Raw genomic sequence first — 19,141 nt, forward strand, 5'->3', positions numbered from 1 at the left:
TCCAGGGGGCGAAGCCCCCGGTAGGGGGTTGGGGGGGGGGGGGGGGCCCCCCACTGAAAAAAAAAATTCACAAAAGAAAAATAAAATAAAAATTGAAGTAATTTGTACTCTTTGTTAGGTATAAGAAAAATACTACAAAAAACTAGTATTTCCATAGAAAAATTCTATTGAATTCGTATTGGAACCCTTGAAAAACTCTATTGGAGTTTTGTGAAAATGCTATTGATTTGTTGTGCTAATTCTATCGGAGATCATGCAATTTTACCATCTCGTATTCCTAAAAGAATATTTAATAGAAAAAAGCCCATAGATTTTTCATTTCTTCATTCTTGGATACAAATTTCTCAAATTTTTTATGGAGCCCACCTCCCCTTCGCTTCTCCTAACTGAATGAAAAACCAGAACAAACGTGAAAAGTGATAATAATGAGTGAATCGGAAATTCTCTGTTTAAGAGGATGATTCTAATGAAAATTGGATAACAGAAAATTTTCGATGGTGAATGTATGGAAAGCATAAAGAACAAGACAGAGGAATGAGGAACAGGGGCAGTGTGAAATAGCTGGTTTGAGGTTGGATATTTAACGAGTCTAGGAGGGCTAACCGCAGTTAGCACTCCTGGGAGCGCTAAAGCGCGACATGAAGTCAGCCGTTCCTCTTTATCAAGTCCATGGCTGCTAATCGCCACCTATCGGCTGCAGAATAGGCCGATAGGTGCAGGTTAGCGGGACGCAGTGATGAAATAGTACATTACATGCCCGAGCCTTGGAAAACAGATCACCGTCCCCCACGTGCAAGATTGCCTTCCGAGCCGAAGGCGAGGGTGATATTTTTTCCATGGCGAGGTGTGTATATTAATTTTCGTGTCGAGGGACCTGCAAAACGGCAATTGCATGGCGCGCAGCGCCACGAAAATGGGGTTTTTCAGGTCCCGTGACACGAAAAGTAACTTTTTAAACGTCCCTTTTCCACACATTGTAATGAAAAATATCGTTCGATACTCGTGGGAAAAGTGTTTATAATAAGAATAATAATGGTTTATCACTCGCCTTCGGCTCGTACCATAAACCTCCCACGAGCCAAAAAACACTTTTCCCACGAGTATCGAGCGATATTTTGCATCACAATGTATGGGAAAGGGACGTTTAAAAAGTTACTTTTTCACACAGCGTGATGAAATAGTATATTTCGTAATGAGTGCAAAAAAACTTTTTTGACACTGCTGCTATGTTCACGCGCAGTTGCCTTGTGGTCGTCATCAAAAACAAACTCTTCGGAAAAAATCTAGTCCTAGAACGAAAGAACGGGCAAAATCCACCGTTTATGAAAAATTCAAGTGCTGTTAAATAAAATTTCTGGAGATTTCTGAGAAAATATCCCCTATATACAGAAAAAATTAACATCCAGCCCAATACAATTTCCAGTCCAGCTCTAGAATTTTGCCCTGGCTGTCAACTTGCGCTCATCTTCTCGAGCTAGTACTCGAATTATTCTCAAGTTTTTCCCTGTTACCTGATAAATTGCCCACAACAAATTAAACAACATTGTGGAATGCAGAGAGGACAATGTACAAGTGGATTGGTGCATGTCAATGTAGTAGAATTCATTGTGTATATTATGTAATTAGACTGTGAGGATAACAATTGCTGTAGACTACTATGAGTTTTTAAAGTAGCGGGCTAATGGAGTGAGATGTCTCATGCATTGAAGACCGATTACATATATCTAAAAACTAATAATTAGAGCAAAAAAATCAATTGTTTATTGTTCGTTTACCCTGCAAATGTTTAAAATGTTAAAAATAGTCCATGGCCACCAATTTGTGCGCTACAGTTTGTTTTTAATTTTTGAAAAAATCGGGACAATAACAATTACGAATTAGTTTTTTGCAATTCAATGCCTACACAGCTAATTTCGTTTAAAATACACAGAAAAATTATCCCTAAAATATTTAAAATATATGAAGGATTCCACGCCAAATGAGTTAACTGCTGACCCACACCCTCTTAGAAATTGATGGCGATTTTTTGTACGATTGGGGGGATGGCAAAACTATCTCTCAAATTTTTTCAGATTTTTTCCGCAGCCCAATTCGGAGATATGATTTTTTTTTCATTTTTCAGTTTTTTCCAATAACTCAAGTTCTGTCCCTCCGATTTTGACTTTTTTAAGCTTTAATTTTTTTTCATTTTTTATTGCCTATAAAAGTACTTTCAGTGAATTTTTTTTCCGATCTCTAGATGCTCATAATAACGAATTTTCGGAAAAAAGTTGAATTTTGAATATTATTATTATACAGATTTTACATATTTGAATATTATTATACATATTGACTGTATACCTATACATTACATATTTTTTCGATACATAACCGAAGTCGTTTTGGGGTGTTTTGACTAAATTTACGAAATTTCGAAAAGAAAAAATTAAAAATAAAATAGATCCAGGATACCCAAAAATTACTGAAAAATAAAAATTTTAATCAACCGGGACGTAATTTGCAAAATTCAAGTTTTTCAATTTTTTTTCTCGAAAATTTCTTATTATGAGCATCTAGGAATCGAAAAACAAAATTTACTAAAAATAGCTGTATAGGCGGCAAAAAATGGAAAATTTTGACGTTTAATAAATCAAAATCGAACAAATCCGAATAATTTTTCGGGTTATGTTAATTGAATGGTACAATTTTTTATTGAAAAAAAAAACGAATTTAGCTGCGTTGGAGTTAAATTTGAAAATACTAATTCGTAATGGTTGTGGCACACCTTTTTTTTCTATTTTGAGAAAAAACTCTGTAGCTCAAAAATTGGAGGCCCTGTACTATTTTTAACATTGTAAGCGTCTACGACGCAAACGAACAATAAACAATCAATTTTTTTCACTAATTATTTGTTTTTAGACCTGCATATTAATCGATCTTCAATGTATGAGAAATCTCATTCTAATAGCCCGCGGCTTTTAAAATTCATAGTAGTCTCCCCCTAATGAAAAAGGTCAAATGTGTACAAAATGAAGGAAACTCGTTGTGTGTAATAGGTCATTTTGTCGAGAAAATGTCGGTGATAAAAAATGTCACCGAATGTTTTCTCACATTTTCGCGTAATAGATAAAAAAAACAATCACCGAAAGATCTTTACAATTTCATTCCTATAAAAAAGGATTCCTGATATTGTTCTCTGAACCCATCCCTTTCCAGGATATTTACAAAATAATCTCCACATAATTTTTCAACTCATCTCTAGATCTGGTAAGACAAAATTTTCTCCAATCTCATCTTGTTGATAAATGAAAAATATAGTTGTCTAAAGACCATCTAAAAACGCATAATGGATGGAAATTACAGGGATTTATGGATAAAAAACAGACATATGGAATCATTGGTAAAAAATCATCAGGATATTCTAATTTCGTGAACACAAAAAAACAATTTGGGAAATTACGGTGATTCGTTTGCATACAGAACAGACTAAATAAATTATTAATATCATCAAAACATTAATTTCAATGAATCAACAATTAACGGATCATTCAGACCATTATGAAAAAAAATATAACACCCACACAATTTTGTATTTCTCATTTACAACTTTATTCAACCAATAGTCTTTCATACAATCATTCATTCATGTCTCTTAGCATATAAACTAGTATCATGCATTCATAAATTCCCTTACAACATCTAACATACAATAATCATCACATTTTATCTTCATCTTGTATTCAAAAAAATGGTTTATCCCTATTTTTTTCAGTAGTTCAATCACACTTCATTCGCCGCCAGCCGCGCAGGAATTTCGATGAAGAAAAGAAAACTATTATTTCAAACTAAAAATCATTTAGAATCGAACAATTCAATTGTTTCCTTTGATCAATGAAAAGAAAAAATCTGTAGAGCAGTGGTAAAACATACGCTTTGCTGAATATCCTCGACTCTCAAGGAGACAATTCTCTTGTCGGCTTTCTTCGTGGGGAAACTGAGAATTATAAAAATTTTGATCCATAAAAAATTGTTATCTCTAAATTAAATAAAAATTAATGAATTTTCAAACGAACTTTTTTCGATAATTTTTCTCCACAAAAAATTACTCAAGAGTTTTTAAATCTTTATCCCCCTCAGATTCCAAGACATCCCAAAAACCAAGCTCATTCTATCACTCCACCACTAAAATGATGTGAAAAGAGAAAAAAAAAAGTAAAGTTCGTCAAAATCGCATATGCTAAAGAGAAAAATCAGATAATCGATATCACACAGAACTCAGTCGCACTCATTCGGCTCTGAGGTGATCACACGCATAAACCCAGCTCACGCGCCGACGATTCTGCATTGACGGTGATAAGTACACAGTCTAATCAGCAGTTAATTATTTATTAATGTCTCACTTATTAGTCTCTGCAATTTTTCTATTTTTTTTTTTACTTTTTTCAGGCACACTCGTATCACCAGACCTCTTTTAGACAGGGCTCTCTTGTATTCTCGTGTATGGTTTATCATTTTTCGTTTATTTTTTTTCTCTTTTTCTCATTCACTTATTTGGCAACATTATCGACTTGCACTCAATTGTATCCTTCATCCGTCGTCGGCCATCCAATCAGCAGTGGACCACAGTTCCTCCCTCATTAAATTGTTTACTCATTTATTTCTTTCAGTTTCTGACGCAACACACACTTCTTGGGGGAAGGGCCCAGAGGGAGAACACGTGCAGACTCATCATCATCATCATCATCAATAAATCACCATTTCTCTCATCACCTCGTATTCCTCATCCTCATCATCCATTTTTGCATTTTTTTGTGTTTTTTTTCTGTCTCTGTCTCTCTCTCGCTCTCTCTTTCTCTCTCGCTTTTTTACTGGGAAAATCTCACGCACATCCATCTACTCGCATCCGCACCATCCAATCTTGTTGTCTTTGTATTGTGTTCGATAGGTTTCTAGTCAAATCAATTTGCACGAGAGTACATTCGTGGGGTGATCTGCAAACAAAAGCGGGCGAGGTGTAATTAACGAGCGTTTCAAAGGCGGAAAACGGTGTTCTGAGGTAAGAATTTTGGGATTTTTTCAATTTCGGGAGGTCAAGTCGGGGTTTCGGGTGAGTTTAGTCCCATTGTTATCGGAATTTCCAATGGTTCCGTCGATTAAAAATGTTAATGCGAGAAATTTCAGTGAGAAATGAGATTTCTATTGTTAAATTGGGAATATAGACATGCCTAGTAATAATAATTGAGAATATTTGACAATTGCCTGAGTCTATATATTCTTGAGACAGAGAATTGCTCCATCAAAAACACCATTGTCTCAACAATTCTTGTTTGACCCAAAAAAATCGCAAGTTGAAAGTTAGAATGTAGTGAGATTAAAATTTTTGCCGTAAAATAGACAAAAAAGTCTAATTCAATAATTTGAGTTTCAGTTGGTTCAAAAAATTTCAATTTTCTGTACATGAAAAAAATCTCATTTCTCAAACTATGTATTCGTTGTTTTATACCACCAAATATTATATATTTTGCCCTTCAAAAATGTTGTTTTTATGCGAAACAAGGAAGAATTGTTTTTCACTTCGGCTATCCAATACTCGAAGATCGGAAATGATTTCTTGAATAGAATAATAATGAAATGATTATATGATAGTAAACCTGTATTTAGGAATAAAATGTTTCGTGATTAACGTCACTTTGTGTAAGATATTTTAACCCTGAACAGTGAACGATCGATCTGCCTCTTGGGTCAAATATTTCGTTGTTGAAAGCAGAATGATTATTCTTGTTTGAACTTTCATGTATTCAAATGAAACAATTTCTATTTTGGTAATTCTCAACTTGCGATTTTTTCGATTCACCCGAGGCTTGTTTGAGATAGATATTTTTATCTTTTAGTTCACTTCAGTATATAGAGAATTTCGAATGCAAAATATTCAAGGTCTCAGTGAATCGCGATTAACGTACCGTTATTTCAATTTACTAATTCCTCTTCCATTCTTTCAAGCTCAATGTTTCAAATAATTGGAATGCAAATTTTTAGTTTTATATGTGAGGACGAGAGATTAAAAATTTGTAGACATTGAGAGAGTATGATCCCGAATCATTCAAGTTTTTTCCGTTTAAAAAAGTCATCAATATATTGAATCACAGAAAAATTACAGAGAGAAGAGCGTGACAGAATGAACCTTCAGGGGGCCTATTTACACTTCACAGGTAAACTGGGAAGAATCGAGAATTCAATCTCTTTTCCATGTCATTTTTCTGAAAACATCTCAGATACCAATAAAATATGCAAAATACTTATCAAAACTTTTATCGACACAACTTTCCCCATAAAACTTCTCTAATCTCACTTGGAAAAAAATATACCCAATCTATGTTGAGGACTAGTGATTTTAGAACAGAATATTGAACTCCTTTTCAGCATAAAATATTCTCTACTACAGATTTTTTTGAGAGGCCTTTGAATGTATTCAGACAGAACAAATCTGATTTCCATTATTTTCGGACCGATTCGTCTTTTTCTGAGAAAAACGAATGAGCTAGGAAATAATTGGAGCCAATTTATCCCATGGGCCCTTGAGAATGTTCATTCATTCCTGAAAATCTAATTTTTTCATGTTCGAGGAAAATTCTGCAATTTGTCAGGCTCATGAGGAACATAGGAAAAGGTCATTTTTGACAATTGAGAGAAATTAGTTGCAGTAGTTTTCAGGAAATGAAAAGAACAAATTTCTTTTTATACGTGGGCTTTTATGGAATTCATATTTAAATTGACAATTTATCTACTGGAAGACTCAAAGACTGAAAATAAAAACACGTGGCTACGTGAAAAAAATACGAAATTCAATAATGGGGATAATCAGAGCTTTAAGGCCTCTATAACTCAATGCTAACGTCTGCATCGGTGCATATTGTATATTTTATTTCTGGAAAATCAACTCGAAGTGGTGGATTCAATTTTCATCAACAAAAAGGAGACAATCCTGTTTCAGTGTAAAAAAAATCCAAAATTTTTTTAATGCTCGTGGTTTTGGATAAACATCTCTAACGATATCCAAGTATATCTTTTACAGTTTGATACAGACCACACTACAGATTTAGCCATTTCAATCATCAAATTTGTCAATTAAATTTCTTGAGGAAAATTTGAAAAAAATCAGGAATATGCGGCGTTATTAAAATTACATTTTGCACAGAATCATCATTTTTTAAACATTCGTTGTTTATAAATAAATAATTGAAATCGTTTAAATTTTCAGAAACCCAATTTTTTTAGACATGAAATAGATTTCTGGTAAAATTCTGAATATGAATAAATTTGTTACTATTGCAAACAAATGATTTTTACGGTGGAAAATTTATTGTTTATAAATGATTTATAGAAACTGCTCGTAATTTTCCAAAATTGCAATTTTTCAATTATTTCCTCAATCTTCCTGCAAAAGTAAAGTTTCTAATTTTTTTTCAGATTTTCAAAGTATTTTCAAACGGTTCAATATCTATATTCAAATTCAGACCTGCAAGCTTAGGGTCAAATCTGGCTCAAATGAAAGCTCAGATGTTCGACTACAAAAGTAGAAAAGCATTTCACTGGAGAAAAAATGGCCAAAGTGCTTGGATATCCTTAAAAATTCCCCTTAAAATATCTCACTCCCAAGACAATATCACAATCCTACCCTATAAATACTCCACGTAATAATCCTGCCGACTAAAAAGGTTCATTCTGCCCCACCCTCCCTCCAACATCCCGTTCGTTCTACATCACACACCACCCACAGAGACTCTCCCAGCCCTTAAACCCCAAGAAAAAAAAGCCAACTCACCAACTCGACGTAGAATTAGCAGTATTCTTGGCCTTTCGAATTTCCTTAGTGGCCCATGCAGCGAGAGCCCTGGCCTTATTGACCCTGGCCCTCCTCCCCTTGGTAAGTAACTCAGTAAGAGGTTCTGTCTCCACCATGGGTAGCATCTTGGCTCCAAATGCGACGACAAGATCTCCAAGCAACCCAATAGCAGCAGACATGGCCTCGTCCGAGTGCTCCCTGTCCTGTGCAATAGACGTGATAAACTGAATGACAAATGGAACATGCGGCTCCAACAGCATCACATCAGCATTGGGCGCCCCAGCGACGTCATTCTCCCCTTTGAAACCCTGAATAATTCCTGTGTACGCCTCCAGAACGCCCGCCCTCAGCTCATTCAAATAATCAATCATATCATAATCAGTTCTGTCGACATTGGCCTGAGAGGCCTGCGCCAATGTCTGGAGTACCACATCGAGGTACTTCTTGAACTCCGGCCCAATACTGAGAGCCACATCTCCAAAGACCGAGAGAATCTGAGGCTTCACAGATCGATGGACCGACTCATTCCCCAGATTCTCCAGCAACAGCGTCATGATCTCATCGCAGTAGGGCAGCATTTTCCCCTTCAAAGCCCTACAAATATCCCCAGTGAGTCCAACTGCAGCTCCGCAGACCTGGTACTCAGCATGATTCTTCAACCCAAGACACAAGAATGGCTTGAAAGCATCCATGTATTTGAGGAAACCGTCCCCAAGGCCCTCGACCAATGTGGACACTGCCATGAGCGCATCCTCCTGCACACCCCCAACCTTTCCAGAGTTCGAACTGAACATCGATAACAAAGCATTCATGATAGCATCAGAGATCCTTGGTGCATCCTCAGGGGTGACTTTCCTCAAAACAGACTGGAGTGTTGCACACAAGAGTGACTGGAGATCATGGTACTGAGCCCTGTCAGAGTGATTCTGGAAGTGAGTCTCCATCTGCAGGACCTGCTGAAGTCTCTCCAGTATCACCATCGTCGTCTTCTGAACGGTAACATAACAGTCCTTAGGCGAGTTCTTCACCATCTCCATCAGTGCTTCGTAAGCAGCTGACCGAAGATTCGCTTGTGCCCCATCAACCCTGTCAGTCGTCTCCAGCAGTCTCTGAACGATGTAATCAAAAAACATTGACATGCAGTACGTCTCAGGCTGCTCGTCATCCCCAGCCTCAGCAGACTCGTAGCTAGCTTCAGCTAGGCCTGTGAAGGCCCAGCAAACGTTTGCAGCCACTCTGGGCTCAGCATTGAGGCCATTCGCTAGAGATTCCAGTAGAGGCTTCAAGTAAGTTGGGTTTATCGCAGCCTCAGGAATGATTTCGCAGATTCTGCCGAAGGTCCAGGCCGCCGTGTCCCTTACCACAACACTCACGTCGTACATCAGCTCGATCAGGGTCGGCATGGCTTGCTCAACAAGAGGTTTAAGTGTTGCTGGCTCCAGCCCCCCAAGGATTGATCCGAAAGCCATCAGAGCTGCGTCTCTGTACCTCCAGTCTGGGTTCTTTATGTTCTCCTTGACGAAGGGAAGTACGTGAGGGACTATGCTCTCCTCACAGCAAGACGCTAGAAGCATCAAGCAAACTCCAGCTGACTTTGAGGGGTTCCAGTCGTCTTCATCGTCGAACTCCTCCTGCTTCGTTAGCTTCTGTATCAAAACTGGGACGAGGTACACCAGTGCACCTTTGGCATAATGACGAGATACTTTTGAAGGCGGACGACCTCCCTCAGAGGCTTCACCCTCAGCCATGGATAAATCTACTTCTTCATCAGCTACATTCGACCAGAACTCGATACCCTGGAGAGCCACTTCATCGCTGTCTGATCTCATCGCTTCTAGAGTTATTGGAAAGAGTGCAGGGCCCATGTAGGGCTCCATAAATTGGTAGTAAAGGGACATGATCTTCACGAGACATTGCAGGGCTGCCACTCGTATCTGTGTGTTGGTGGACTGAGTTGTTTCACAGACAACCTCCATTATGAAATTTCTCTCTGACTCAATCTCAAAGTTTCCTTTCGTGAATTCTAAAGAGTTGTAGAGGGCTCTTGTCGCTGCTAGTTTCACGTGGTTCGAGGTGCTGGAGCCTTTCATTCCGTGAATAATGGCAGTGAGGATCTGATTTGATTGGGATACGAGGACTTCGCTGTCGATCTCTTGGCAGATGTAACCGATCGTCTCGAGGGTTGCTTCCTTCATCATTTCGGTGCTGTTCTGGTCTGCTATGTTGCTGACGAGAAGGGGAATGAGGTCTGTCCACTGATTCACTGGAAGCTCGGCTACAGCTACGTAGGCGACACATTGGGCTGCTGAACTGGGACGGTTGGTCTCGGTACCCAAGGCTCCTAGGATGTTTTTCTTTATGTATTCTCGGGTTTCGACGGGAATTGCCAGCCATCGCTGTTGGAATTGGGCTTTTACGGCTGGGTCTTTGGAGGTGAGCTGGTTCTTCAGTTGGAGACCTGCGGCCATGCGCGCCACTGTGCTCGCTGCTGTCGTGCCCAGCACGCCTGACAGACGTTGGAGGAATTCATGCTGGAAGGGAAAGAATGTTAGAGGGCTTGGTTTGGGGGGGTCGCAGAGGTTCTGGGAGATTTACTCACAATATTCGTGAGGGCCGCTTGCTCCAGGAAGTTCTTCGCTGCCTCCAACTCATTTTTGTCTGAAAGGAAATTAATAGGTATGTAGTGATGTGATGAAATGGCAGTTAAGGTGATGCTGGTTGGGCGTCAGATGTCAGGGATAGCATAGCATGAGTGTGACTGATTGAATCAGATGATAGAATTCGAAGTTTTAGAAGAATCGACTAGGGTAAACCAGCGATCAGTCGACAATCATTATATTTGTAATATTTTGCAATATTATTAGAATTTGCACCTTTCTATTACTATGATTTTACTATCTTACTTGAAATTTGAACATATTAAAATAGTTCATAATTTAAATTTTCGATTAACTATTGAGTAAATGATTCTAAATTTTATAAGAGGATTTTTCAATCAGACATGCAATGGTGAAGCTTCAGACATCATTACTGGTTGATAGATTATTTCGGAATTTGAATATTCTACTGATGATTAATTTGGTAATTGAAAATTGTTGGGTAATATTATCAGTTAACAGAAAATAAATTAAAGTTATTTTGAAATTGATGATTGTTCTGATGCCTGGGGTGGATGAGCCAATTGCTGGACGGCTAAAGGGATACGTCGGTGAAATTTACAAGTCCTCACTGGGCCTTGGAACCCATTGAACAGTTTGTGATATATGATGGAATAACTAGAGAAAATCGCGGACCCGATCGATTTTGCTCCGTATACTGAGAAGTCAAGTGTTTCTGAGAAGTCCGGCTTTACTTGTGCCATGAAATTCATGGCTCGAAAATTACCAAGCGCACAATATCTCACACTATGAATAAAAAATCTTACGTCAAGAAATTTTATACTTATCCGAAAGATAAGAGCAATTGGTTCATATCAAGAAAACGAGTTCTCAAATCAGTTCAAGTGGTTTTTGCACAACAATATTTTAAAATTGAGGCTAACAAACTATTAAATGAATTAATTCAGTTTTACTTGGTTTGAGAAATTATTTTCTTGTCACCAAGAAATTGTCCTCGTCTTTAGGACAAGTACAAAATTTATTGACGAAAGTTTTCTGTCAGTGCAAGATATTTTGCTCTTGAAAATTTTCAAGTGGCCAGTTTCTTGATATAAGTAAAGATGTATTTCTCCAAAAACTTTATTGTTCTCAGTGTATAACCACGAAAAACTTCATTTTTTCCTGTTTTTACATTCAAAATGCTCCTTGCGCCGTAGTTTTCATACGATTTTAGCTTTTTTTTTAAATGTTCGTTATACTCCAAAGAATAAAGTTAAGCATTCGTTCAAATGAATTTTGAATTTCATAAATTTTTCGCGTGTCTAGAGTAGAGTGAAATTTATGAAATTCAAAATTCATTTACTCATAATCTATTGCGAAAGAAGTAAACCGGTTGCTTAACTTTATTCTTTGGAGTGTAACGAACATTTTCCCTAGTTATTCCCATATTTCGTCGCGATTTTCCCTAGTTATTCCCATATTTCGTAGCGATTTTCACTAGTTATTCCCATATTTCGTCATATATCACAAACTGTTCAATGAGTCCCACGACCCAGTGAAGACTTTTTACATTTCACCGACGTATCCTCCTAAAGGCAAATTCGAGTTTCGTGGTAGTATCTAAAATAAAAGAATCACCTAAATGGGGATATGATGGCTTCCATACCTTCAAGAATGTTTCTATGTTCTATGTTTTCGAGGCCGTCCAACTTCCAAGTTTTACGGGCCGTTAGCCCTTTTAATCGGGACGTTTCGTTTATTAGGAGGTGGATAATGTCGAAAAAAAGGGGGGTTATCCCTTTTAATTGGAATTTTTTCTTTAATAGCGGGAGTCGATTGTAAAGGTTATAAAATTCGATGGAGAAAAAAAATGGCCGTTATGTCTCTTCATTAGAAATTTTTCCTTAATAGTGGGAATCGACCGTAAAGATTATAAAATTTGAGAGTCACTTGTTGAAATGTCACTGATTGACGGCCATTTTTCAGCGAACTTATTACGGGCAGAATGGGGTGGGGGTCCTTCAAGAATGTTTTAATTAGCAGTGGCAAAAAAAATGATTTGAAATGAAAATAACAAAACAAAGAATATCAAAGTTAAGAAATAGTTGAATGCAGCCGAAACCCTTCATTTCTGGACGACTGGGCTATACGTTTTTTTTACTTATTAAATATCGATCAATAGAAAAAATAATTGATCACATGATTAGACAGAAGTAATATTATTGAAAGGTGAGATAATCAGTACAATTTTCATTTTATTTATAGAATATTTAATGCAAAGTGAAATCGTCCAAGAACTAACCGCCGTCCAGAAATTAACCTGTTTACCCTAGTCACGGGACGTTTAAACTTCAAGAAATAATTGCAGGTTCAAACTCTCCGTTTTGTTAATTACGCTTTATTCATTGATATGTCAACCTTCGCGACTATTTAAAATTAACAGATAATTCGTTGATTATACCAGTAGCGAAGCAGTAAAACGATTCAAGTCGACTTGGCTCTCAACTGAGTTTTTGAGGAATATTTTCGAATCTAAAAGAGATAGCGAAATTTTTATGATTTCATTTTTCGTAGATCTCAATGCGCTCTACAAAAAAGGTTATGAGAAAAATTTTGGTATCTGCCTTCAATTCCGAGATATTCATTGAAAATTGACCAATAGTAAAAATCGACCTGAACCGTTTTACCACTTCACTACTGATATGAAGTTTAATTAATACAGTGCGTGCTTATTGACCTTGTGTTCATCCTAATCTTGACGTGAAATATTGAATGAGATTAATAATAACCAACGATAAGTCAAACCATCAAAAGGTACAAGTAAATGAATAAAGACGGGATACAATATGTTTTAACAGTGATTTTTTTGAGTTGCAAACTGATCAAATTGAGATGAGGCATTAAGAGGGAACAAATCCATTGGTTTTGTATGAATCTTTGAATTGTTTTTTTCTTCTATAGCTGATGAGAGTGATATGTATGAACCTCATGTACGCAAAACGGAATTCATGTACAAAAGGGCATAAATAGTTGATGAAAATGTTGATGATGAAGAATTCATTAATTTGCAATAGGACAACTACTTTAAAAAATGACAGATTTAAGAGAATTTATTACCTCTCAATTACCAAGTTTTTCATAAATTTTTAGTTTTCGAGGCGTAGGGGAGGGGGGTCATGAAAACTTTTGAATTTTTTTTGAGATGTTAATAATTCATCGAACGATCGATGAAAGAAAATAATTTTTTCTTCGTTATGAAGTACAACGCCACCTCATTGTAATGACTCCAGACTGAGCCCAATTAATCAAAATTATTTCCAAGTTATTAACATTTTAAAAAAATGTCAAATGTTCCCGTTTTGCCCGACCCTCCCCTATTTTTTGAACTAAAAAAGAGAGCAAAATTTTTGTGCATACTCTTTTGTGGCTATCATCTTTCTCTATAAAAGGGATTCTCGGAAATTTTTTTATCTCTTCGAGTTTCCTGGATGTTCTACGACACTGATGGTGGGGTAGAATTGATTTAGTTTGTTTTACAACGTCATCACTAGAAGAACTTTGATTCTGAGGGAGATGGGGAATTTTTGCGAGGAGCTCTTGTGCAGAAAGAAGGTGAAGCACGAAACATTTTTATCACGCAAATTTCTCTTACATTTTGGGTTACCTTGCAAAAACTAATCTCGAAGTCAGTATACGAGATAAGTTACACTGTTGGAAATTCAAGTAATAGCTGCATTCAAATTTTCAATGTTGTGAATTTGAATTCAATTCGGGATGAAATAGTTTATGGAATTTCCCATTTGTCTTGAAAATTCAACAAAATTAATTTTTCATGTTGCGGTGATCGTTCATATTTCAAGAACAGCTCAAATTAGCAAACTCATCGTGACCATTGAATATTACATTGAACTGAATTTTCAATAGGGTAAACAGGTCAATTTCTCGATGGGGGTTAGTTCCTGGACGATTTCAACTTACATTGAATAGTCCATAAATAAAATGAAAATTGTACAAATTATTTCATCTTTCAATAATGTTACTCATGTATAATCATGTGATCAATTATTTTTTCTATTGATGGACATTTAATAAATAAAAAAAATATGGCTCGGTCGTCCAGAAATTAGGGGTTTCGGCTGCATTCAATTATTACTTCATTTGATTATTCTTTGTTTTGTTATTTTCACTTCAAATAATTTTTCTTTGCTAATTAAAACATCCTTGACATTTTGGACAAAGTTATTATTTTTGAAAACATTCATTGTTTATAAATGAATAAGTGAAATAATTTAAACTTTCGGAAACCTGATTTTTGTAGGCATGAAATCGATTCCTGGTAAAATTCTAAATATGAATAAATTTGTTACGATTCCAAAAAATGATTTTTATGGTGGAAAATTGATTGTTCATCAATTATTTACAGAAAGTGCTCGTAATTTTCAAAAATTGCAATTTTTTATTTAATTAGGAGAGAGTCGGGCAAAATGGGACGTTTCGTGATTTTCTCTAATTGTCAATATCTTAACTTATAAATGAAGATATTGACAATTGGAAGAGATCTAAACATGTACCATTTTGCCCGACCTTCCCCTGTCTCATCAATCTTCCTCCAAAAAGAAACTTTCTAATTCATTTTTCAGATTTTTTGAATCAGTAGCGAAGTGGTAAAACGGTTTGAGTCGATTGTTACTATTTTCCAGTTTTCAATGAATATCTCAGAATCTAAGGGAAATAGCAAAATTTTTGACAGGACCTTTTCTATAGCATTCAATTCGCTCTACAAAAAAGGTTATTATACAAATTTCGTTATCTGCCTTAGCTTCGGAGATATTCCTCAAAAACTCAGATGAGAGCTGAGTCAACTTAAACCGTTTTACTACTTCGCTACTGAAATGTTTTCTAACGTTTAAATATCGACATTCAATTTCAGACCTACAAAGTTTAAATAACAAAATAATTGTAAAATGTCCGGAAACTGGGGGTCAAGTGGGGCTTAAATGAAAGCTCTGATGATTAACTAGAAGGGTATAAAAGCATTTCACTGGAGAAAAAATAGTCAAAGTCCTTTTATATCCTTAACACTACTAAACTCTCGATTAATCTCGCTGAGATTTCAGGAGGTAATGTCAAGCCGTATTCCACCCTCTCCAAACTGCCTCAACTACGAACTAAATCTCGCCCAATTTAATCTCTCGTCACTTGTTGATAAAATATCGTCACAATAACCGAAGAGCCCTCATGAAAATAGCAATACGTAGCTCCACCGTAGAATGCATTGATTGGAGTGCCCCACGAGGCCCCCTTAGCAACAGGGCCCGCCAAAAATCCACGTCCCGCCGCCCAGAAGTCCCATCTACATCCGGAAACCCCCCGATACCCCCAAAACGTCATAACAATTTCCACCCGAACAATAACCACATTTTTTCCTCATAAATAAAAACTCCCAAAAATGGAAAAAGTGAATAAATTAGTGAGTCACATCATGACGCATTTCACCTCCCTGAATGAGCATTTAAAAAATTGGACAAGTCAGTTGAGAACAATCTGAATCATTGTAAATGGAAAGAAAAGAGAAATAATACTATTGAATTTCTGGAGCACATGCCCTGAATGAACAAAGACGTGACGACAAAGGGGGAAACATAACCGTCGTTATGCCGGTGTAGTCTAGCCAGAATTCGTGAATATTCCCTAGCATTCAGCCACTTCCAAACCCCGAGAATAGTCAAAATAACCTCAAAAATCCACTCGCCTCTTTCAAAATAATGGAAAACAGCAGTTGAAATAAATAATTCATCTCACCTGGTGATACAGTCTTCTCTAAAACCTGTATCAGCTGCATCGTCGTCTGATCCATCTGCATTTTGGACGCTCGTTACTTGTCGTGCACGTTTTAAGATAAATAGTAATGCTGAATCAGTCTAAAATTAATGAAACTTATCAATCGTTTGTGTACGTATTAACTTGAACGCTCTGCGTATGTATTTGTCGATCGTTTTATCGTTGAAACTCAATGCCTCTGAGAGTTTTATTTGTAATAAAAGGTGTCTCACCACTCGGAGTCGCAACGACGACCGGCGGATTATCCACATGTAGCCACCGAACTCACTGCCACTCACGTACGTCGAGAGAGTTGTGTTTTCTCCCCCCTGCAACGCCCCCCCTTCGCCAACGGGGTGGGTTCGGCAAACGGCCGTTACGAATTGCAGTTTCAGCTGTCGCCACTAGAGGCGCGTTAACCTGTTTCGTATCCCATCCTCTGCGCTCTTGTTTCAATTCGTGTATCGTCGTCCTCTTCGGGATCGCGCATTGCCTCGCGACGGAACTTTCGCAATTTTTAGGGAACGCGAAATTTCTAGAAAGAGAATTTTTCAAGGTTTTGCAGGGGTGAAGGAGTTTTTGTTGAAAGATTCTTTTTTTTCGTAAAATTTTCGCGATTTTTTTTTGGGGGGATAGTATGGATTAGGGTGGAAAGGGGGAGGGGGGCTGTGGTGGGACTATTTTTCTCACGGCGCATGGATTGGTGATAGAAATGGCGGCATCGATGACATGACGGCGGCGGGGAAGATGGTAAGTGACTATCAGCGCCACTTCGGTAGATTTGAAATGTTTGATGAATTGATTGATTTTGGTTATTGCGCGTGAAAGATGAAACAAATGCTCAGGAGGAAAATTGTATTCAATTTAATCTTTTGAATGTAGTTTTCAATGGATTAGGTTATATTGTAAACGGAGCTGTTGTGTACCAACATTTTTTAATATTCAGCTATAATACCCCAAGACCTTCAAAATTATCGAATATTTCCCGAATGTTTTGTTGCATAGCAACGAGAGGGATCAGTTCTGCAGACTAAAATCCCGAGCGCGCAGCGCGAGGGATTTTTTGCAAAACTGATCCCGATCGTTGATAAGCAGGACAATTTCCTCAATTCTGATTTTGACCAATCAGAGTACAGTATTTGGAGTCACGTGACGCGTTTCACACTGATAATTTCCCTGTAGCCTGTGAATTGTTTTCTACAAATTTGACAGATATTCCTCACATTTTGGTGAGATGTGTCCCGTAACCCCGAACACTGCACCCTGATCGGCCAAAATCAGAATTGAAGAAATTGTCCTCCGAATACCCCTCGACCTTCAAAATTCATCGGATATTTCCCGCAAGTTTTCCTGCATATCAACGATCGGGATCAGCTTTGCAGTTTAATCTGCAAAAGTGATCCCTCTCGTTGCTATGCAACAAAACATTCGGGAAATATTCGATAATTTTGAAGGTCTTGGGGTATTATAGTTGATAGTTCAAGTGACTCAACGCATTCATTTATTTATAAACCTTCTAAACATTTAAAACCTCATTCGCAAATTATATAACGCACCAACTGCAAATACCGTAGCTTGGTTGTCTCAGTTTCTATCATATTTTAGTAAAAATTATCGAGGAGACGAGACAGGAGCCATTGCGTAAAAATATAATTGCGAGAGGGCAAAATTATACGGAGAGAAATATTCAATAGAAATTACGGAACAATTCACGTGATCCGCAATAGAGAATCGTTTTCCGGCAATTTTTATAGGAATGGAAGAGAAGAAATCTGAAATGTTCAGTGAATTCTCAGGTTCATCACCGAACAAAGTACGAAATTCAGTAGCGAAGCGATAAACCGGGTTAAGTCGATTTGGATTATTGGCCAGTTTTTGATGAATATCTCGGAATCTGTAAGAGATAGAAAAATTGTTGTCATGACCTTTTTTATAACTCTTAATTGATCCTACAAAAAAGGAAGTGAAAAAAATTTTGCTATCTCTTTTGGATTCCGAGATATTCATCAAAAATTAACCAAAAGTCACAATCGACTCAACTCGGTTTACCGCTTCACTACTGAATTGTTACGGAATTTTTCCCGAAGAAGTAAAATCTTACAGAAACTTCCCGACTTATTATATCTCCGAAATCAAAAGTTTTTGAACGTTCAACAATTTTTATGAAGCTGGTGAATTATTTCTACGTTACGTTTCGTAAAATTTCTCAATCGTTGGGGAAAAATTACGGAACGACTTATTGTCCCCACAGCGGTGAGTCATCAGATGGGTAGTTAATTTTTACGAAACAAACCATAGAATTTATGTGACAATTCGTACAATTTCAGTTCCGACTCACCCTTTTTATTGAATTTTACTTCGCTCATGAATTACGTTTCGAAACGTAATTTTTACTTTTTTCTGGTAATTTTTATTGATTTTTTCTCTCCGTGTAGGGGTGTCCCTTAAGTGGTCGCAATGCGAGGGAATCCCCACTAAATCACACGGAACTTATAGGACGTCATTGTAGAGCGAGTGAGACTCTAGAGAAGCTGTTTAGCTATTTTCAGCAAATCTTATTTTTTTATGTTCCAGAAAAATTATAGAATTTATCTGGTTGAAAGCAGAACATATGAAACTAACTTCTTTCATATTAAAAAAAATTAATCGCAATAGTCTCGCCAGAAATAAATAAACAAATTTTTCCCTATACACGGGCTCTTATGGATTTATGTTGAAATTTATAATTGACCTACTATAAGACTCTAAAAATAGAAATAAAAATAGAAAGTAATGTGCAAAACTATACTGAATCGAATGACCACCAAAAAATTTGGGGTACCCGCGCAAAAAGAGGAAATATTTGAAAGATTCTATCCCATATAAGCACTTGTTAGCGCATGCGTTTGGCGCATTTTGTCCA

The 19,141-nt window shown here is 37.0% G+C and overlaps 1 protein-coding gene across 2 annotated transcripts; it reads right to left on the minus strand.

The window, feature by feature from the left end:
* Window positions 1-3,564: 3,564 nt before the first annotated feature.
* LOC107039490 (importin subunit beta-1) lies at window positions 3,565-16,555 on the minus strand. Of its 2 annotated transcripts, XM_015259123.1 has the most exons (5): window positions 16,473-16,555; window positions 16,222-16,340; window positions 10,422-10,480; window positions 7,802-10,353; window positions 3,565-4,970 (listed from the first exon to the last, which is right to left on the minus strand). In XM_015259123.1, coding segments are annotated over exons 2-5 (2,673 nt in total). In that variant the 5' UTR covers window positions 16,283-16,340; window positions 16,473-16,555; the 3' UTR covers window positions 3,565-4,969. The 2 variants fall into 2 exon arrangements, with proteins under 2 accessions (XP_015114609.1, XP_015114607.1); XM_015259121.1 differs by lacking the exon at window positions 3,565-4,970 and having other exon boundaries at window positions 7,798-10,353.
* Between the last annotated feature and the right edge of the window lie 2,586 nt (window positions 16,556-19,141).

This window comes from Diachasma alloeum, unplaced genomic scaffold (assembly GCF_001412515.2).
Source record: "Diachasma alloeum isolate Michigan unplaced genomic scaffold, Dall2.0 Dall_scaffold_00300, whole genome shotgun sequence".
In the NCBI taxonomy this organism is placed as follows: Eukaryota; Metazoa; Arthropoda; class Insecta; order Hymenoptera; family Braconidae; genus Diachasma; species Diachasma alloeum.

Coding starts and splice junctions, on each gene's coding strand:
- LOC107039490 (XM_015259121.1), bottom strand. CDS start 16,282: ATGCAGATGGATCAGACGACGATGCAGCTGATACAGGTTTTAGAGAAG. Junction 10,481..16,221: donor AGAGAAGACTGTATCACCAG/GTGAGATGAATT, acceptor ATTTCCTTTCAG/ACAAAAATGAGTTGGAGGCA. Junction 10,354..10,421: donor AAGCGGCCCTCACGAATATT/GTGAGTAAATCT, acceptor TTTCCCTTCCAG/CATGAATTCCTCCAACGTCT.